General features: G+C 43.3%; 1 protein-coding gene across 3 annotated transcripts in view; it reads left to right on the top strand.

Annotated features, from left to right (window-relative positions):
- Positions 1-23,633, top strand: part of DMPK (DM1 protein kinase) — an 809,400-nt gene that overhangs the window by 670,244 nt on the left and 115,523 nt on the right. The window contains exons 12-13 of one of the 3 annotated variants that reach the window (XM_086938459.1): positions 7,764-7,861; positions 15,685-17,039. In XM_086938459.1, coding sequence (XP_086794585.1) covers positions 7,764-7,861; positions 15,685-16,778 — 1,192 coding nt within the window. In that variant the 3' untranslated portion in view covers positions 16,779-17,039. Of the gene's footprint in view, positions 1-7,763; positions 7,862-15,684; positions 17,040-23,633 lie in introns of those variants that run through there. The other 2 variants (XM_086938458.1, XM_086938460.1) reach the window with 2 other exon arrangements.

Below are 23,633 nucleotides of genomic sequence, written 5' to 3'. Positions count from 1 at the left end.
CCCTATTGAGAATGATATAATGGCTCATCCATTGATATGCACACGTCTCACTAATGCTACAGCTTTTTTGTACTCTCTCACATCACTCTGAGATTTCTTTACTCAGGCCTTCACCTTAACTTTCTTTTTATAAAACTGTACTGGGTTGATTCATATGTATTTACTAAGTGTCCCTTAAAGCAATTATTCATGAATGCTATTACTATTATTTCAGCCTTGAAGAAGTTCTGAATGTAACGAAACACATGTCAGCTGTCAAGTCTCTTTCACTGTGCTATTCTGTCCTTCCGTCAACAAGAACTGGACCTTGAAAAAATAACTGTATAAACATGAAATATTTTTGAAATAATCTTTTTCTTGTATGAATATATGTACATTATTGATTGACTAAATGTAACACTGATTATTACATTTGAGAGAACCGCAGTACAAATCCAAATATTGTCATATCCTGTGATTTGAGCGATCGATAGAATACATAGATCTTGTGTTTCAATTTAAAAAACTCATGGTTGTAGTAATATTGTTGAGTGCTATGGTACATCTGTCTGTCTAAAAAATATCTTTAATAAAATGTTTAAGACAGGGTATTTTCCTAAACAATGGAAAGTAGCCTCTGTACTTCCACTAATAAAGCTAGTCTGAACCCAATGGATCCCAATAGCTATCTCCTACCTTCCGATACCGGCAAGAATTGTGGAAAAAGCCATGAATAAACAATCGGCATATTTCATACAGAATAATCATCATCTTGATCCCGCTCAGTGCAGATTCAGAAGTTGCCACAGCACCAAAACTGCCCTGATTGAGGCAACAGAGGAGATATGGGCTGCTCTTTATCAAGAAGGGAGTACAGATCTTGTCTTACTCGATTTATCGGCAGAGTTCAATATGGTCAATCACAACTTGTTGATTGGTCGTCTCCATGACATCGGGCTCAAGGAGGCCGCACTTGCATTGAGGTCCTTCCTTACTGGGTGAGAGCAAACAATGGCTTTAAAATAATTTGTTTCCAAATCTTTTTCACTGCTGTGTGGGGTCCCTCGAGGATAATCGCTAAGCTCAATGTTGTTAAACGTTTATGTAATTTTGTTGCCGTTTTGATTAGATCTTTCAAGTTTTCTATAACATCTCATGCCGACTAGACACAAATTGTTTCTCTGGCAACCAGGGATAGAAATTTTGGTTCTAGATTCCATGATTGTATTAGGGCAGTTAATAAATGGATGAATGACAATTGCCTGAAGTTAAATTCTGAGAAGACAGAGGTCATCCTCTCCTGCAACCAGGTTTCTTTTTGGTCCCCATCCTGGTGGCCGGAGGAGTTAGGATCTCTCCTTACCCCAGTCAGGAATACAAGAAATTTAGGAGTACTCATGGACAACAAGTTCGCCTTTGGGGATCAAGTTAAATCGGTTATCTTGTCTTCGTTTTACTCCCTGAGAATAATTTAAAAAATCTTCTCTTTCATTTCCCCAGAATACTGTTGTAACATCTTTAGTGCCCTCAAAAACAGATTATTGTAATGGCTTTTATGTAAACATGCAGCAACAACAGTTCAACAAACTTCAAACCTCACAAAATGCTGCTGTATGTCTGTTGACAGGGATCCCCAAATTTCAATCTTCTTCTCGAGCCATTCATATATTACACTGGCTTCCAATGAGACAACAAATCAGGTTTAAGGCCTTGTCTACTGCTTATAAAGCACTGCATGATTCTGGTCAGGATTATTTGAGACATAATTTCAAATGGTGTGAGACAAAAATTAATTTGCGCTCATCGGGGGCTAGAAATCTCATAGGTTCAAATGTGCTTACTGGGGTGAAAGAAGCTTTGTGACCTGTACTGCCAAAGCATGGAACCTCTTGCCCATTAACATTAAATCCATGCCCAGCCTGTAGTCTTTCAGGAAAGCTTTTAAAACGTGGCTTTTCTGTAATTTTTCTTATGCTGTTTAGCAGAGCTAGCGCCAAGACACCGCCAGGTATTTCTGTGCTTCAAAAGTGGCTTTAACATAACTTAACATAACATAACACATAAGCCTTCAGCCTGGAAGGAGGTTTGCTTATTAGGAGGTGCAAATATTAGCAAGTATGTTTGAGTTGTACTGCTGACCAGTTTACACAGGAGGTGTATGAGCTAACACAAACTGAATTGATAGCTGTACATACCATAACATTCTATACAATATAACTAAAAAAACATTGACAAAGCCAATAAAATTCACATAGGCGCTGCCTTTTGGCATTGCCACTGCTTGTTTTCTTTTTCTTCGTAACCTTTCACACACTTTGACCCTCCACAATCCCATCACCACATAATATCCGACACTACTGATGGCCAATGGAAGGATCAAGGGGGGGAAAACTGCCCCTACCCTTTGTCTCCTATTTGCTGTGCTGGACAAGGGTAGGAGCCTACAGAAGATAAACATGGATCTCAGAGCTCTGTTGACCTTTATCCTCGGAGTAGGGGTTCTTAAGGAAATTTACTGGTGTACTGAGGGGTATACTAAGGGTCCCTGCTGCCCTCCCCCTGACAAACAAATAACTGAGGTCCATGCCCAGTCCTTCTCCAGGACCCTAGTGAACCCCTTTGTGTTCATCCCATGTAGGCACCAACATCTGCAGTGCACTCTGGAATCCTGGCCAGTCTGTTTGATGTAGCATGCTTATCACGACGGGGAATCTTGGCATCACAAAAATGGCAAAACTTTAAAGATGCATAGCTTGTGAATGGCTGTAGCTGCCGCTCAATTGTTAAGTAGTGACAATATGCGTTGAATCACTTAATACATACATTAGGTTAGCACACAATAAATAACCACTATTAGTTAACATCAGTAATTTATTAACATGTAAACCCTGGGGACACCCAATATGTCGCCTGTTCAACTTCTACAGAAATAGATATATACAATCCTATACCAAAGAAATAAAAGCCATGCCATGTTTAGGACGACACCGTGGGATCATAGCGATTGTGGCCACTTCATCCACTCTTAGGTACTCTTCTATATGCAGTTGTTAAACCTTTCCTTTGTTGAGGGGTCCTCCTGCTCTTCATAATTCTCAAAAGGGTGACAAAATCAGGAAAATTATTGCAAAAAATATGCCCAGAGTCGTTGTTTTTTGCTAGGGAATTATCAATTTTGCTATTGCTAGGCTGGCCCTCTAATTGCCTAAATCAGGGGAAGCAGCCAGACAGTGACATGGCTGTTACTAAAGCGGTGGTCGAGGCAGGTACCATGGATGCAGAGTTGTTGGGTACGCCTTCCTGCTCTCAGCCAGGTACTTGCTGGTAATCCTTAACTGGCTGTTTGTGATCTAGAAAAATGTTACATTGAACAAATAGTTCTGATTTGGCGAGGTGATGTACAGTATTGATTAAGGTGAATACCACAGGGGATACATCATTGACAGTGCTACTCAGCACTTAACAACTGTTAAAGGAATTAAAATTTGAATTTCAGAGAGTTTAGCTGTGACCTGGCCCTTAAGGAAACTCTACTTTTACTTGTATTTCAGGACATTTGGAATGAACTAGACACAAATGCCTCTAAAACTGCTGAAGCCAATAGGTTATGTTAAAGGAGGTGTGCATGCCAACCTTTCTCCGGGGTTACATGATGATGGTCCCCCACCACACACCCCCTATCCCGGGGCATATCATGTTGAATAGAGATACCAAATTTATGTATTTATTTATGTTATGTTATGTTATGTTATATGTTTGTTAAGCGCGACAGCTGCCCCAGCGACGGGGCGTCCCGGCGCTAAGAACCATAGCACAACCTACTGAGGGAAAAGGAGAGAAGGGGAGGCTTACAGAGGAGGGAAGAGGTGAATTTTTATTGCTTTGCGAAAAGCGGACAGGTTGTCAAGGCGGCGGATGTGGAAGGGAAGGGAGTTCCAGAGCCTAGCTCCCAGTAGTCTGAAGGAGCGACCTCCGATGCGGCAGAACTTCGTGCGGGGAACCACTACTAGGTGTTGCTCCATAGAACGAAGGTTGCGTTGGGGGGTGTAGGGTGTTAGGAGCGAGCGTAGGAGTTCGGGGCCATCAGTTTTAAGAATTTTGAAAGCAATAGTAAGGGCCTTAAATAGAATGCGGGCTTCCACAAGAAGCCAGTGGAGTCTATGAATGGTGGCTCTCGCGGAACACCTTCTGGGGAGGCCTACTATTGCCCTGGCCGCAGAGTTCTGAATACGCTGAAATCTAGTAGTTTCTGCTTTGTTAGCGCCCAGTAGAAGGACGCTCGCATAGTCCAGCCGGGCAAGGATGGTAGATTGGACGATGAGCTGCCGTGTTGTGGGGTCGAAAAAGCCTAGAATGGGATTAAGGCTTCTCAGTAGCCCAATACAGGTGGCGGCTACTTTTTTGGTGTGGGTCTGGTAGTTAAGCGCAGAGTCCAACCATACTCCCAAGTTTTTAACCAGAGATTTGGGAGGGGGGTAGGGCCCAGAAAGGGGGGCCACCAGAGGTCGTTCCAACAACTGGGGTTCTTGCCCAGGAGCAGCACCTCGGTTTTCCCGGCATTCAGTTGTAGGCAATTTGCTGTCATCCAGTTGGCGACGGCAGCCAGTCCATCCCTAAATCTTGTGGCGTTGGTGTAGGGCGCCTCAGTAAGGGTGATTACCAGTTGTGTGTCGTCGGCGTACAACACCAGCGTGAGATCCCATTCTTTGGCCACTGCCGCAAGAGGCTGCATATACAAATTAAAAAGGGATGGACTGAGGGCAGAGCACTGCGGGACTCCTTGGTTGATAGCTTGTGATTGGGAGATAATAGGGGTGGCTGACACCCGGAAGGACCTGCTCGTAAGGAACGAACTGAACCATTCCAGTGCCAGGTCCTGAATCCCAATGCTTTCCAGGCGGCTCAGTAGGATATCGTGGGAGACCGTGTCAAAGGCTGCGCTGAGATCGAGCAGTATCAGCGCAGCACTCTGACCGGTGTCCATAATCCTCCGGAGGTGTTCAGTGGTGGAAAGGAGTGCGGACTCCGTACTATGCCCAGGCCTAAACCCGTGTTGGGAGGGGTCCAAGATGTTTATTGAGCTTATGAAGCGCAACAGCTACCCGAAAGGGTTTTCCGGCGCTGAAACAAATGAGCTGCACCAAACAGAGAAGTCTCAAGAAAGAATCCTTATTGGGAGTAGTTGTGATGAATGAAGACATTAATGCATATTTGCTCTGATTAAACAGATTTTTCCCAATTCCCTCTAAGCTGTTGCCTGAATTTATCCATGCTTCTGCCTGCACATCACCTTTAAGGTGGATGATGATGTGTGATGAAAGGTGCTTTTTCTTCCTCTAAAAGGGTACCCTATGCACACTGTTTTTTGTATTGGTATATATTTATTTATCATGTGCAGCTTACAGCAAACAAGGTAGGCAGTGGAGAAACAAAACGTCATTCTTTTAATGTCTGTGGTTCTCTTTGAGGTTAAAATATGCGTGTGTTTTCCTTTTGAGTGTATCTGAACAAGAATCTGTCGCTTCAATGTCTTTCTTAGACTACGAGGGAAAGAACTACGAAGTTTCTACCATTCACTTTTGATTGCAAATTGAGCATCTCTATTTTGGGCCATCTTCAGGGTTCCAAGATGAAAGATTGGGAATCTACAGCAGGGCGAATGCAGATTAATGTTGTCAGGAAGTGCATAGTTATATCTCAGTCCACTAGATCAGCACATTGGGCATATGTTAAAGGGAAGCCTGCAGGTGAAGAGGGAGACTCTATATGGCCAATGTAATCAAGTTAATGATACTTTTGCTCTGACTTCTTCGCCCTTCATTATACCCATGTTAGAAAGCTGAGTGTATGGATGAGGTGAGCTACATCATCGTTCCTATAAATATTTCACTTGAACTGAACTTGCAATCTATAATTTTGGCATAATGTAGACATTCACTGTGCAACTGTGAAACAGACACTTTTGTTCTTGGACCACAAAGGAAGTTTGAGGTGGAAGTAATGCAATTCTTGTACATCAACATCATAGCTCTGTGTTTCTGTAATTCTTGTGTGATCAGCCCCTGAGGCAGGCTACATCTGAAGGAGCAGTATGGCATTAGGACTCTCAGCCGTGTGGAGCCCCATGAGTATCTCTAAACAGCATGCACCAAGACACCTATATCTTCTCTGAGCAACTCTCCCAGAAAGATTTAAGCACCACATGCTGCGTCTTGACTACTTGTGATGCATTGCTAGTGATTTATGTATAAGTATTAAACCTGGTACATGTTTGGGGCAATAAAGGTCATATATGGGACGAAGTACCCCATGCCTACATAATATGTCACTGAGGAGTTCCATGACCATGTAGAGGAACCAGACCGAAGGCTAAGTTCCTTTATAAGGTCCTGGAATTCCAAGGTGACTTGCAATCTCCTTTAACGATTGTTTGAAGGAATGTGATTCCTTGTAATACATGGCCACACCATCACCCTTCACACAAACGATTACAACCCTCGAAGTGCTGTTCTTTCAAATGAAAGCGATAGTATGGTTGCAAATATGAAGAAAGAAATCAGTATCTGTAGGGCAATGTTGAACACCGAAAAGTATTTAGTAATTTGTTTACAAAAAGGATATTAATAGCAGTTTAATACATGTCAGATCAAAACATTAAGGGGGTCATTAGGATGGCCCGCCATCCCAACTTCATTTACCCCCTGCCATATTATTATGGCGGGGGTATCGTGGCGGACACAAAGTGCGTCCGCCACTTTTTCCGCCAGTCGACAATCATTACGATTGCCGGCCGGGCGGACTTGGCCACTAATATGGTGGCGGTGCCTACCAGGTACCGCCATCCATATTAGGAAGGGTGCAGTAACTGGCCTTTCACCGACATGGACAGGCTGGCGGGGATGTGCTTTGGGGGGCTGTTGCGGCCCCTGGAGGGTGGGGGTTCACTTGGGGGGGACCCATGGTACCCCCTGCATTCCCATGCACAAGGTGGCAGGCACCGTGCTGTGCCTGCCACTTTGTGAATGGGAATGCTCAACATGTCAATTTGGCATTGCGGCGGGTGCTGCTGTAAGCAGCACCCACCTCAATGTCAAATATGCGGACTGCGACGGCCAGGGTGGCAGTCGCATCCTAATCAGCGGTGCGGGATCGCCGCACGTCTGGCAGCCAGTCCCAGTACCTCGAGGTTCAGACTGTTCAGAAACACGCAGAGAGTTTCTGTCTTTATTGTAATTACCTACAGCTAAAAAAACGGTGCCATAAGTTTCCCTTATGCTAATCACTGTTTATTTAGAAAACGTAGATCATAAGAACAAAAAGCATTTCTCATTTTAATTATTCACACTGAAGCTCTAATTGTGTACTGTGTCCTTGTTTCAATCATGGCTACTGGCAGCAGGCATAGTGATGTCACAACTTAACTTTATTACAGTTGAGCAGCAATGTCATTTTGTTATTACAGGTGAAGAGACATCACAACTCAACTGTAATAAGAAAGTTAGAGACAGGCTTTTATACAGTGATTGCAGACACCCATGTATTTTAGTAGTTTATGTTGGGGCTCATGGGTCCCTGCTGGACTGATGCCTAGCGTTGTGAGATTATGCTTCTTTGAATAGCATGCCATGGGGCTCATCAAATCAAGTTTCCCATGCGAAGCACTACTTAGTGTTTTAAAATCAGCATAATACTATCCCCCAGCAGTGTCTCATTAGTGTTTTAACCCAGCAGTATGATTCTCCTCCTAGCATTGCACTACATTCTCTGTTTCATCTCTTGAACAGGCAGTTGAAGAAGGCAGAGAAGAGAAATCTGGAACTGGAAGCTCAGATCAAGAACCTAGAAGAGAGAATGCAATTGATGAACTCAGAGTCTAACAAAGGCAAGTCCTCCTGTCTCTCCCTTTTTGTTTATGCTGACCTCAACAATCAATGTTGTCTTGTTATGTGATCTTTAGCTGTCACTTGAACATAAAGGTGAGACAAGACTGAGAACATTCTGCAATTAATATAGTAGCTTGCACATATGGTCTCAGCGATTTAGGGCCCGATTTAGAATTTGGGGGGAAGGGTATGCCGCCAATTACTATGTGGTGGAATACCATGTTGTGGTGGAATACCATGTCTTCTAATCTGATGGTCCACGCGCCCACTGTCACCTTTCCAACAGTGGTGCCCCCAATGGCTCAGCCGCCGGAAGGGTTACTCCAACAAAGTACAGGCTGTCGGAGTAGGAACATCATCCACCTCTCCTATTTAGAGCAGAAGGTTTATGTATTTTTTTTATGCGTCGCTGTGAGCAAAAACAGGCGTTCGCAAACATCAACTCAAAGAGTGTGGGGGTCATTGGTATTATTGTTTTTCAGTACACAAGTCCGGCCTTGGTGCACGGCTGCTTGAAAGACAGTGGGTGCCTACCAGACTTGCAGTGCCTTCTGAGGAACTGCTGTGACGGTGGTTTCTCTGAAGGCATAGAGATCACTGGAGGGTGAATGTGCACTTTTGATACAAAGGGGCATAGTCGGTTATGGTGGCAGATGTAATGTTCTCTGCCAACCTGATGGATGGCGGGCCGCCAAACCAACCCAATAATAAATCAGGTCCTTAATCTAGTCAATAACAATACACACATAACTTAAGTTGAGTTTTTTTAAAGTACTATACTAGATGATTGTGATTTTAGAGGTTATAGGATAAAAAGCAGCTTTAACACCTCATTTATTAATCTAATTGATTTGCACAAGAGTTTTTTCTTTATCTTGAAAAGTTTTTATTGTCCATTCCGTCAACCATAAAACCTTTTTGATTCACCAAGCTATACTATATAAAAAGTCATTGTAGACATAGATTTGTATGATTTGGTATTAAAAAGGGCAATATCACAAAAGAGAATGAATATTGAGACTATAAATGGAAGGTAATCTAGCCAACAGATTGATTTAAACAGAAAATGGTCCTGAGCTGTTCTTTGTAGTACAAAGTCATTATAAGGAATGTTGCATATTGTGTGTTTATTTTAATACTACTGACTTCACTTAAACTATCTCAGGAAGAATCCATCTCAGCACCAATGGTAATTAAATAGATTAGCAGAACAAAGACAACTCTGCTGACTACTGCACACATATGCTAATGTGCATGTTCTGAATTAAAACTCCAGTTTAAGTGGAAAACATTCAAGCCGAAAATTAGCCTTTTCTATTTTTTATATGCCTATGTAGGACATTAGTGCCAGAAGTCTTTCATTTAGACATTTTTGTGTTTCAGAACCTGCACTGAGGAGAGACAGTGAGACTGCTAGGCATTGTGGACTGTGCTCTATTATAGCATTCCGCTTACATTGGGCAAGGCTTGGCGCAGAGTCATGCTTTTAGTTCAAGGTAGGCCCGGTATACAAAACCATTCATGTAATGTAGAGAAATATTAAACACAACCACAGGCTTTCCTTTTCCACCCTTAGAGGCTTTACTCATCATCATTCATTTTTATCACCATCTTCGGTACTCATGCCCAAACTGTCACTAATTGACGCAAAAAGCAAGGGCAACTGTGGTATAACTGTTGCACATCCCCTATGTGTCAAAGCGTAGTAACCCAGAGGGTTATGTGCTCATACTCCCTTTAAAACATCCATTGCTGCGATGTGTCATTACAGATCCCAGAAATCTGTTGATCTTAACTTAGAAACTTCACAAAATTAGCAGCGGAGTACACAAAATGATTTTACATATGCAGGGATCTTGTAAGATTAATACCCTCTCCTAAACCACTGTAATCAGTATTCTGGGATATTGTCAATCATAGAACGTTACTTAAACTATCACAATGTCCATTATGTGACGTATTCAATTGATGTATTTACTTTCTTACGGTACATGCGATAACCAATAGTGTTAATTCCAATGCAAATAACCGAGCCAAAAGCAAAATACAAATATCAGATTAGTAATGAACTTTAGATGATTCAGACAAGTGGTGTGTTTTCTCTCTCTTGATACATTAGATAACACATAATAGTTGTTCCAGGAGAGACGATTCAGCTGACACAAGTTTTGTCCACTCTTTGGAATTTTTCAAGGCTGACATAATAGAACATAAAAAGAAAAAAAACACAAAAAGTAAAAATATTTAATTCGTATTAATCCAATACCTCTTTCTAAAAATGACCATTGCCAACACCCTAGTGAGTTATACTGTGTCCTCCAAAAACAATATTATTATTTTCAACCTTTATTAACCCCTTCCGTGCTCGCATCGGCCAACGGCCGACGTGAGCACTCCCTCCGTGGTGCTGCGCACGGCCGTTAGCCGACGCAGCCCTGCCCACCCTTTAGAACGCCCGCACCGCGGCAGAATGTTCACCACGGTAAACAGATTACAAATGTATTGAAGAATGTTAAAAAATATATTAAAACCTGCAAGTTCCCCTGCCAAGACAGGGTGAAGTAGTACAACAAGTAACCAAATAAGAACCCAGAAACACCAAGAAATTGTACAGTCCTTAATTTAAGGTACACCCTGTGTAAAGAATGAACCACAAGATAGAGAAAATTGCTTGAAAAGTAGTCCGTTCTAGAATTTCCCAATTAGGTACTAGTGCAACTTCCCCCAAAAAGGGAAAGGTTCTTGTCTGCAACATATTCTCAAAAGAGAACCCTAGAGAGCATAGAAAACAAAAAAGGAAATTGTTGTCTAATCCTGGGAGACTGTCATATCCCAGGCTTAATACAATGAAGACAAAGGGACTGATTACAAGTTTGGTGATTCGTATGGTGTGAAACGGCCTGTGCCACGCTACCGCCGTGCATGTGTAAGTCCATCAGCCGTAGTACCAGTTTCGCATGCAGATCCGCCACCGCCAGCTCGGTGGTTCAGTCAGTGGTCTAGCGCCGGCATGGTGGTTGTGAAACCAGTCGTCAATTCACTGCTGTGCACCGCCTGTGCCGCAAGCACAACCACCAAGCACATTACGAGTACATAAAGGCATCAAGAGCCCAGTAGTGGCACAGACCAATAGGCGGTCCTGTGCAATCTTCCAATGCCTAAAGTATGAGCAAAAAATCACAACATGTTTCCAATTTTAAAATCCAGTGTTCATTGGCAGGTCCAAACACCACATTCACATGAAGCAATGTAACAAATTGACACGTTTAAGGCCAGCTCATAAAACAGCTTCAAAATGCAGCCCACAATCCCTTTCGCAGACAACCAAAACGCCATTATTTTCTATCGTTCTCATCACCATGACCAGTACCCTGAGCACACATTAGCATCACCCACAAACCACGTGTGTCACTTCCTCCTCCCCCTTCCTGCATGCTAAACTACCACATCATATCACCTCTTTTTTTATTCAAATTTCACTTATAAATTACACAACCCCACCATGTCTTGCAAATTCAGTATCTCACTATCATGGTGGATTAAATCATCCGAGTCGAACCCCATATTTTCGGTGCCCAAGTCCTGACTACTCTTCACACATAAAAAACAGGAGATGTGGACCAGGTTAGTCAACAAAGTGAATGGTGTCGGCAACACCCTCCTCAAACAGCGAGATATCCAGTAGAGGTGGACGACCTCAGGTCCCGCATCAAGAACAAGAATACCAACTATCACAAGGAAGTCTAAAGGACTGGCAGTGGCCCTCACAGCGCACCACTACAACTACAGCCATGGGAGGAGAAGGTTTTAGAAATCGTACAAACTGAGGGCATTACTGGAATCCTGGGGGGAATCAACACTGGTAAGTAACCGCAATACAAATATCCCCACTACACATGAATGTGTCTGTCAACAAGACTACCCTCCCTATACACTTCTCCATCGATCCTTACAATACGCAATACTGAAACTGTTGTATACAATTGTCTCTTATGTGGCTGTGCAAAAAGGTGAGATGACTCGCCATACACACATATGTAATGCCTATCCACATATGCAAATGAAGGTTGTAAATGGAGTACAGTCTCAAACTTTTGTACAACAGTCACTTTAAGAATTACCACTGATTTCAAATGGATTCCAAAAACAATATTCACCACTGTACATAAAGTAAGCTTAAGAGTATGGATAATGCAAAGTAACATAACTTCCATGAGGGCATTTTAATAACATATGAAATAAGGTTTGTTGCTGGGACACTGCACATTGACATATTGAGGCTCAGAATCATAAAACTCACACCTGTAGCAGTACTATAGGTAGATATCATGTGGTTTCAAACATGTAAATGTCCCCTGAACAGTGTCCCTGCAACATCCCTAATCTCATTTGGGAGTGAAATGGCCTCCTGCGAGTTCTAGTCATGTCAAACATACCATCGTTGAGATGTGTGGGTCACGTTTACGAAAGCCATACTATCCCACATGTCCATGAACTGAAGAGGCTGTCAAATGGCATACAACAACACTACTCTCTCAATACACCCTGGGACATAGTCATGAAGACATACCTGTTGAATATATGCAGCAAACCGCACACCCAAAACGTCATTAATAAACAACAAAACCCTTGTGTAAATGTGTCAAATGGGATGTTATTCAAACACAGTGTTTGTGGCATTCAAACATGAAAAGTATAAATGCTAAGGCATCTAAACATCTACCAAATTGATATAAAATCAGATTTGTCAGTGTATCATGCACATGATCCTTCTACCAAGCCACCCTTACAGAAGCAAAGAATCCATGGAAATGGAGAGACACATATATCCAGGGTCAATACCAGACCATGTATCTCTGCATGCATATACACAAATAGAACATCACACACATGCCAGATTGTCAGTTATCTACACTTTTTCCACAAATGAATTAGAGCTATATACAATATTGGCAATTGTAACATCCAATCTCACTCTAGACTCACAGAGGCAATCAAATGTGATAGTGCAGAATATCACCAATATGGAATAAAGTTGTTTAACATCTCAGAACATCTACACACCAATTGCCTGGTGAATCACGAAAGAACTAAACAGCTAGGAAATCCATTGACTTGACAGTCTATAATCATCACAAAATAATGTAGATCAAAGTGCACAACACAACAAAGAACTGCAGACAGATAGGTATACAAATCAGTTAACGGAACATTGATTAAGGAATATAGATTAAGCAGAGTAACCTTTCCCCTTTGACTAATTGTCCAGTGATTATGAATTGTCTGAGAAAATGTCAGACAATGTACTTCCACCAAATTATTTCAAACATACTTATGCAACCATTTAGACCTTTGAATTACATCTATGGCAGTATATCTCTCAATCCCAGACTTCTTTAAACATCCATTGATCCATTTGCGACTCGAAGTGACAGACACTGCAAACCTGAATCAGTTTCTGAAGCCATAAAAATTCCACTGCCCATTGTATGAACTTCAAATTACAGTTATGATCCTGATTTCCACCCAATCCTGGGATAGGTGACAACTGACCTTCAGCCACATCAGTCGACCGCCCAATCAGGCTGCTGTGTGTCGATGTCTGTTCTTCAGGTAAGAATAGTGGTTCCATCCTCCCATGATGGAGCAATTGCAAGCCAGTTAGATAATGGTTCAGTAATGACCTCATCAGCAGCACAAACTCCTGGGCCCCGGGTGAACATAAGCAAAGATCCAGTGCCCACTGAAAGGGACACTATAGACAGTGTAAAACAGGGACCAATGATTATCCAGTTATCTCAAAACCATGATGCTGAATATATGCAATATCCTGTCCCAACACAATTGACACACCTGTTCCTCAAGCTGGACCAAAGACGGTGTATCCATTGTTGAACAGTAGAAATATGAACAGAACACCCTTATTTAGGAACAGCCACAACGTGGAGAGACCAATCACACAGTCAACTCTCAAATTAATTAAACTCTGAACCAACACAAACACAGTACATAAGTATCAGTCACAGCCCGAACTGATAGCATATGTCTAATAAGCAGGGGGCATATTTTCAAGGGGGGGTTATCTCCTCTTTTTTGGCTTTAAAAGCCAAGAAAGCGGAGATAAAATTATCTCCCTATTACCTAGCTGTCGGTAACACCAGTTGGCGACAGCTAGTAGGAGATAGCGACCATCTTGGGCCCCACTTTACATGTCAGTGATATTTATCACTAATGACTTGCAAACTGGGCGTGCCAAGATGTTAGCGACTGGAAACAGTCGCTAACATCGCTATCTCCTATTACCAACTTTTGGAGATATTCGCGCTAAGCGCGAATATCTCTAAAAGCTAACACCTGCCCTGAGCAGTTCTTAGCCATGTTATCCAATGGGAGGTGGATAACATGGCTAAGAGCATTAGCTCGGTAATGCATGAATATCGCTGACTTTTCAGCGATATTCATGCATTGCGGCCGATTTTTATCGCATTTGCGATAAACCTTGGTAATACCAAGGTTTATCTGCGATATAAATCGCCGCAGCTCAGCGGTAAATTTTTGTCTCTAACCAAGCAATAGCGATAATTATTGCTATTGCTTGGTAATATGCCCCCAGATTCCTTAGGTCTATGAAGTATGACCACTGATGTTACATATCTAAAGACTGCACAAAGGACAACTGTGTGCAACAATGACTGTGTTTCACTACACATTCATAACATCTGCCTCATGAAGGTCAGGCAACCAGATCTGAGAACTACATCTTGTTTACGTAGTCAGGCACTCAGGCCTCTTAGCTGAACAAATTGTCCTTTCAAAGTAGGAATGGAAGGTCAATACAAACTCACTCTCCCCCCGTGCGGAGGAGGCTATGAGACCCTGTTTGAATATCATCTGAGCCGGGTCAGCATCAAGACAGAGGGGGAAACATCACTTACAACACAACTTTTACAACGCAAACCATTACAGCGCATTGCGCAGGGGGGGAGCTCTAGGATATGGAATAGGTTTAATTTACTGTCCAACACCTTCCCTACTATCCACGGGGACTGGAGTTGGAATAGTAAATTAAACTATTCACTATCCAGCACCCCAAAGCACTATGCGTTGTAATGGTATGCGTTGTAAAACCCGTGTTGTAAAAGCATGCGATGTAAAAGCATGTGTTGTAATGTCGTACATCCAGACAGAGGCATTCCCATTCGCATACCAAACACATTCGTGGAATAAAAAGCAGTCTGAGCTCAGCCATTGAGAGAGCATGAAATTATGATAAAGGAGCATAGTGCTGCAAATGTTGATCATTAAATGCAAAGCAAGGTCAACAACAATTGCTAGCCTGTGAACGCCGGACATATCAACAAACAGATGACAGTTGCACAAGTAATATACAAATACAACAGTGTTAAAAAATACACTTGTTCGCTACTTACGTTACAGGTATGGCGAAGGTGGAAATACTGTGTTAGACAACCTAGGATCAACACAAGGATACATAGCCACTGGTCCATGTGTCATGCATAATAGAAAAATAAATAACCGTATCATGTCTTACAAAAGACACTGTGTGGCAACTACACAGCCAACTGATTGTCTGCTAGATGCACTTCAAAGTGCCTCACCTGTCACAGTGCGGAGCATGCGAAATGTATATGTTGCATGCCAATTAATGGGATGATGTATGTCATTACTAATAATACTAATGTAGATATCAGTCTGTGTCAGTAAATTCTTATTACTTCACACATCAAAGTTGTAAGTTAGAATATGTCATCCCTCAGATACAAATTCCATTTCGACCTAACAGTTATGTTTTGTTTCACAGATGAGCCTACCCATGATGTACGTCAGAGTCAGGCCAGGGAGAAGAGTCAAAGCACTGCACCGGAAGATACCCAGGAAGCCCTCAGTGACAACACTCCTGCCACTTCTCTGCAGATCAGTCAGACAGACTCAGTTGGTCTCAATGAGCACACACCTCCAACCAGCACAGCTGGTACAACAATATCCACAACCAGTGCCCCTAGCACAGTAGGACCCATAAGTAGCCTGCCAGTACCACCTGCTCAGGTGGGTAACATCAACACAGACACTGAGGAGGGTGGACCGAGTGGCAGCAGCCAGTCCTGTGCATGGACGACGGGCAGTGTAGCCAGATGTGCTGGAAGGGGAATTGTGCCCAACCTATTGGAAGGCACTGAGGAGACTGGCACCCAGCCTGTGGTGCAGACAGACCCAACTGGTGTCACTCGACCCACGCCTACAACCACCACAGCTGTTGCATCACAAACCACATCCAGTGCCCCTAATACAGGTGGGCCAATACCTTGCCGACCTGTTCCGCATCCTCAAGTGGCAAACAGCATCACAGACACAGAGGAGGCTGGACCGAGTGGCAGAAGGCAGTCTCATGCTAGGGCAACTGACAGTTGTCCCAGACGTGGTGGAAGGAGACATGTTGTGTGCCCAACTGAGCCCACTGAGGATCTACATGTGGAGGCTGCCTTTCCCCAAGAAATGGGTTTTTACCAAGACTGCCATGGTGCATTGGGCCAGGTAGTGTCTGTCCTAAGGGAAATGATGGAGCTGCACCGGTCCAGTGACCAGAGGCTGGAGTCCATCCAGCAAGATCTCTCTGGGTTGCGCACAGAGGTGGCTTCTCTGGTCAGTGTCCTGCAGGACAACAATGAAAACCGACGCCCACCTTCATCAACCACATCCTCTGGTCCAAGCACATCACAGCCATCAACATCAGGAGCAGCCAGAGGATATGATGTTCCATTTGAGGAGGACAGTCATGCAGACACACAAGATTCTGCAGCTCCGGAGCCCAGTCAATTCAGGAAGAGGGGACGTCCACCTAAAAACCGAGGAGGAAAGATTTCCAAAACCTCACGGCCCCCTAGGGGTCCACCTTGACCATGATGTCTGTCTGTGTGCTTAGAACACTTCCACTTTGTTGACTGTTCTCGTACACCACTCATGGCACTGATGTGAGGAGTAAGTAATACTTCACCAATGGAAAATGGACTGGACTCCAAACATTACATTCATCCTGAAAGTTTTCTTCTGCATTTGTTGTTGCTTCACATGTACCACCGTTTACTATGTGACTGTTCACTGTCACAAACGAAACCTATTCCTCTGTTTCCTGCACAAAATAAATATCTATCACCTAAACATGTTGTCAAACCTTATTTCACAATAGCTTGTGTGGGTGTGGTATGATATGTACCTACCCCTAAATAAGATACAATGCCATCAAAACATGCCAAGGTAATCTAGATAAAGGGTTGCATGATGCAAAATAAACTATGACAAGTAATGATAAACACTAAGGTGACTGGCATCGTGCAAATGTAAGAGCAACGGTGAATTCAGACTCAGAGATTGTGTGGGAAGTCGTACGTAAAAGTAACCTTTACTCAGTCAGGCAGTGTTGCAGAAACAGAGCTTGATGACACACTAAAACAGATGTTAGAAATCGACACATCTCCTACATCCTTCTCTCTACAGGTTCAAATCAACTCAAAGTGCCCAGCATTAGGTGTAGGGTGCCAAAGCCAATTCTGTGGCATCACACATTCACCCAAATGTCATATCTCAACACAACAGTTACTACATACAGGCACCAAAGCCTGTGGTAGCACACAGCAGAGTAGCAGAACACCTTGCTTTGGACACAATCCCCAAATGGTCCTGTCACAAATCATACACATTAGCTTGTGCAATCAACGCACCATAAAAGAATGTATCTTAGAAGTCAGGAAACAAAACAACCATTGGGTGTGCAAAGTGCCTTCCTGTAGGCCCTACAGTGTAGGGTCTTACAGGCCACCCCCAATACTAGTTTCCGACAGGAATCCACAATGTACACTTCGTACATCAGAACTGCAGCACATAAACACTGAAGTCGCGACTCAGAATTGACCTAGTGAAGAAAACACAACACAACAACACAGATGCTATTAACCTACATACTGATTCTGATTAAAACACAAATAGAAACTTCCCGCCTACACATTGGTCAATGCAGAAGTGTTACACACATTTGCCACAATCAATCATCCTATTCAGCCCATGTCACCTGTCCCAGGCCACACATTGTCGAAAACATTGGACACTTAATGTTAACTTGATTTCCTGCACCCCACTGCTACAATGTCTGCATCCACACTCTAAAACACATAACTGCTATTGTGACAAGTAGTTTCGTGCACGGTGCTGTTTAACATCTTCTCGTACATCTTCCTCACTGTCTTCGTCTTCACTGGGCATTTCGCATGCCTCACCCGGTGTGTTCCTGCGTCCTGTTACATCATCACCATTATCATCAATGAGAGGTACTTCACGTCTTGGGGCAATGTTGTGTAGGATGCACCAGGCCACGGTGATCTGACACACCTTCCTGGGTAAGTAGAGGAGGGACCCACCACTCTTATCCAGGCTTTCATAAGCTCAAAAGCCAGCTCCACTTGCCTACGTGTCCTGTCATGGGCCTCCTTGTAGTGGACATCCCCTGGCACTGTGGGATTCCTCAGCGACGTCAATTGCCATGACATTTTTGGATACGCTGAATCACCTACAGGTGACCATGATAGTTGTGCACAATGTGTTACCAGGATAATTTAACACAGTACAAGAGATGTCACAATTATGAGAAAAACATACATTACACCGACCTACAAGACAGGCCCTCTCCGGTCTGATTCGTGACGTCAGCTGTGGAATGCTGCTTTTTTTCTGAAGCATGATCCTGGGAACTTGGTGCAGACGTGGGTGATGTACAAATCCACAAGGCAAACCAATTTGCCAGAAAAAGTCACTGATTAAAATATGATAACGAAAGGTCTGAGAATGACACGCTCGCAACAATGGCGCATTCCCTACATTGCGAGATTGACTCAGGAAGGCCCCTAACGTCGGCGGCCAGAGGCCGCAAGTGTGACGCAATCTCCTGTGGCAGTGTCGCCCAAAGGCTAATGTTGGGGAATGTGACCGCAGAAAGCTAAACAATATGCCCGTATACGCGCAGGACCGCGCAGGTTGCGTACAGTTGTGCTTATTTGTAAAAACATGCACTATTGCCAGCAGAGACCTAAGCCATACACAACTCACCTACATCAGCTGCTGTGTATCCCCGCTGCGAGCAACAATGCCAGGCCAGACAGGTGTGAAGGCCCCTGCCTTCACCAAGTAGGAACTGTATGAGGTGCTTCCCCTGTATGCCAAACTTTATGGCACTTCAGAGGAGCAGGTGAGCTTTAATAGATGTTGGATGCTCAGTAATCTTGTAGACTATACATATGTGATGATTTAGAAGTTTCATGTAGTGTACTAAGACCAACACATATCTACAATTCATATCTTGCCATCTCTGGCAAGGTGAGGTATGTGATGGCTGAAGATTGACTGTGCTGCTTCGATTCACTTCAGACTACAATTTGTCTGACTCCCCAAAAATTCAAAGTCAGGAGCATCCATGATCTACAGGATGTTTTTGTCACAGTGCAAAAAGTTGTTACGCATGATGCTAACTAGTGGCCAATCATTCATTTAACAAAACTTTTGTTGTGTCAATGTTAAAAGACAACTCTATGTGTCTGTGTATGGACCTAAACAATATCATGTGATATCATTGTTCACAACAGTTTCTCAGGTACAGGTCCGAACACGGACTACACATCTAGGAGACATTATCAGACGAAGTCACGGCAGACCACTAATTGTCTCCCTCTGTTGTATCAATGCAGCTCAACGCCCCATTCTAGCAACATCCCTAGAAAGCCATTGCCCAGAAAGTGCGGTCTTTAGGAGTCCATTCCCTTTGCAGCGTCCATTGTGGCCAAATATGGAAGGACCTACGACAGAGTTGTTACAACATCGCTCAGTTCCAGCTTGGACAATCCTATCCATGTTGTAAGGGGCGCCCGCATGGACCATGACTCGCATGATGTACCGTATACTTGCGGTGGCCTATCCAGAGCTACATGGGCTGTTGAGAGCTCAACAGCATCAAGGATGGGGGGTGAGTAATGTACTTCAAAGACAACATACAGGATGACACCTTAGTTATGTTACAGGTGATGTCATTTACAAGCAGCATGAGTGTTGACGCTTAACAAGTGTTTGTCTGCTTAGGTAATGAGGCAACTAAACTTGTCTGTCAGCATGGCCACAAGTGTCTCTGAGCATTTCCATGTTTGTATCTTTAGCTCATTGTACAATTCAGATTCTTTACACTGGAGGGCAGTGTGTAGAGCACAAGGGGGTATAATGTGGATTAACATGGTATGCCACATCGAATCTCAGACTTTACTCTACAGTAAAGTCTTACATACACAAAGGGAGACACTGTATCAAATTAAATTCTAATTACAATGGTGTTGAGCAGGACTTACACATGGTCAGAGGTATGACAGTACATTCTCAAATGTAACGTCCCATGCTGGTCATATGCCACGACCCATGTATGAGACATGAGAACGACAATAAATGTGAGCAGTGTAGACAGAAGACCTGAAATCCTCTAATGAACATTGGGTCCAGGTTGCATCAATTATGTGTACACGTGTCAAGGACTAGACAAGCATTGTACTGGGGTGTCTGTTGATTCATGTCATGAGGTGTCCATCAGCACAATATTGTGTATTACTACACGTCCCAATCTTTCCAAAATATTCTGGTTACAAATAACCTACAACATTACACATGATGCACTGGACAAATGTACCTAATGTGTTACATCATTTTAGGTCTTGTGGCTTAAAGACTTGCTGTTGTAAGTGTATGATTAGGGGAATATTGTGGTTGACATTTAGAACATAGTAAACAGGTATGCGAGAAAAGTGAGTGAAATTACATGATATATGTAATTTTAACTTTGAATGAAGGAGATCACCTGAACAACATGAAGAACAAACATATTCGACAAATGACTCACCAAGACATAATGACATTACTAAATGTCGCTGATATTGACATCTTACATTGAATACAAGTTATGTCCTCAAGTCTGTTCGTAAATGGAACAAAAGGATGTAAATCTATCTTTGTTATGATGACATGTAATATCATGAACATTTGTTCTACTCAGATTCTTGAGATGTGGAAATACCATGTACTTGTAAGGCATCATGGCTTTTTAGCATGCTTGCAGTCTTGTGCAGTGTCTACAACTTAGAAACACATGGCTGTCATAATGTCTTCCTAATACCTAGTTAACCTGTTATTTCAGCAACCACCCAGACAAGCGATGGAGAAAGGGCCCAGGATCCTGGTGATGCAGTTGCCACAAGTTAGTCTAATCTGTGTTCAGACACCAATGGACCAGTGGCCAGGAAAGCGAGGGGAGTTCCATGGAGGACACGGACACTACTAAATCTGTTGAATTGGACTCCAATGGCCACTCTCTAGTGGTGGTGGCTACTATGCACCCTCGTGCCAATATACCCCTTTCCACATTCCATCTCCGCACTCCCTGACGCTCCACAACCAGTTCCCCAGGTTCGCTCCTTTAAGAGGGAGCCATCTCAACAAGTCCAGGCACCTCTGCCCATGTGCCCCCAGCTGTCCTCGGTGAGGAGGCAATTGAACTCCTGAAACAGATATCTGTCAGGCAGACTGCACTCATGAATATCATCCAGGGTCTGGGTAGCCAACGTGCTCATGGTGGCTGCATACCTGGGTGGCATTCATAGTGATATGTGTGCCCTACAGGGATCTTTTCAAGCTCTGGCTTCCTCAACAACAGCAGCATTTACCCCATTCCAGCCTTCACACCTACATCATTAATCTTCCACATCCACAATCCACATCCCCTTCCTGTACCTGTCCATACTCACATTACACACATCCATGCATTCACCCAGACAGGTGTTGCCCACGACAGCCATTCCCAACTACAGTTACCCAACCCACCACACCTAAACACAGCCAGCCATCCCCACCCACAGTCAAACAACCCACCACACCTACACACAGCCGGCCATCCCCACCCACAGTCACACAACCCACAACACCTGTACACAGCCAGCCATCCCCACCCAGTCATCCAACCCACCACACCTACACACAGCCAGCCATCCCCACCCACAGTCACACAACCCACCACACCTACACACAGCCACCCATCCCCACCCACAGTCACACAACCCACCACACCTACACACACATGAAGACACTCCAGCTGAGTCCACAGCCTCTACCTTCCAACCTGATCCAAAATGTATTTCATCCTGACCCCCTGCCTAAGCCCAGTTCCTAAAGTGTTTTGGACTTTGCCCTGTACTAAACCTCCCATCCATTACGTAACCCTGGTCATATGTTATCCCTCCCCAGGTGGAGTAGTATGTTGCAGTTAACTGTAGGCACAAATGTCAAACATACATGTGTTAAGCCAAATTGATATGACCTCATGCATCGTTCATTGTACATAGTTTAGTCCTTTTATTAAAGCCACATTTGTATATGTACGCTTGAGTTCTGCCACCTCATCACATCTAATTACTTTCTTGGATGACATTTTTAGCTGTTCACGTGTGATGACATTACATATTGATCCTTCGTGACTAATCCGAGAAAAGTATTATGGATTTGTGATCAACAGATGAAGGTAAAATCTACAGGGGCGTGTACAATTTCCTAGGTATAGTACTTGAGATGTTAGAACAACTACATACTGTGAAAATAAGATGTATGTCTGTGATGGCATTGTTGGAGATAGGAGATGCCATCAACCAACATTACATGATACTTTTTGTAATGTTTGCTGACCTGACGGTCACTGACAACACGTGTGATGCTGTACATAGATATATTATATAGCTTTGCCAGACCTAACATCCATATCTACATAGTATTTTCCTGATATGTTCGCAAAACATGTGTGCATGTTGACAATTATTTTGTTTACTTGTCAGAAAGCACAGCACATCTGTGTCCTGTCTGTGTACTGTATGACAACACTAGTTGAGCACTTAGTGCATGGAGCCCATATTGTGTTCACACTGTGTAATCTTCACCCACAGCCATTGAGAGTACATAGGCTTCAGTGACTTACATGACTAACTAGTTTGCTAAACAATCGGTGTCATGGTATGTCTCAATGCACATATACATAATGATACAATCAGAATATGAAACTGAGGAGGTCTACTCCTGTCTAGACAGTAATGTGTGCATTTACGAGGGAAACATTTCATATGTCCTGTGATGGCTGCAAGACCATGTAGTGACATCATTGACACATGAAATATTTTGTACAGTAACACACCAGCAGAGTCAAGATGCTCCAGTACAATGAAATTGGTGAAGAATGTCACTGTTACAGAGGATGTCTTGCCTATTGGAACTCCTCCTAAGTGCACCCCAGCGTGTTCCCTGTTGGTGAGCTGCATGTTCATCAAAAGGTACACCTTCAACTCATAATTAGCTTAGGAAGGAAACAACTGCTGTAAACAAGATGATGCTGATTGCTGTGGCATCGATGTGGACATAACAGGCGAAAGAGGGGCGATCAGTCTGTGGCTGTACATTTTCAAATGTATATTCGTGGCCATAAGTGCTCTTTTTTATACAATACCTGTGGACAGTCAGTTTGTATGGCTGTTTTGCTACACACTCTGGTGACGACTGTTGAGAGGGCACATGTGTTGGTTCGCATATCGTTACTTTCAACTTTTAAATGTTGCAAGCATATCTGCCCAACACGCGGTAGGTGGTGTAGACCGCAGACTGGACTTCCTTTGAACGTGATTGGATGGGGTGCGTACA

Source organism: Lissotriton vulgaris, chromosome 9, assembly GCF_964263255.1.
Source record: "Lissotriton vulgaris chromosome 9, aLisVul1.2, whole genome shotgun sequence".
Lineage (NCBI taxonomy): Eukaryota > Metazoa > Chordata > Amphibia > Caudata > Salamandridae > Lissotriton > Lissotriton vulgaris.
The sequence above is the reverse complement of the archived record's forward strand: the minus strand, read 5'-3'. Positions and strand labels throughout refer to the sequence as shown.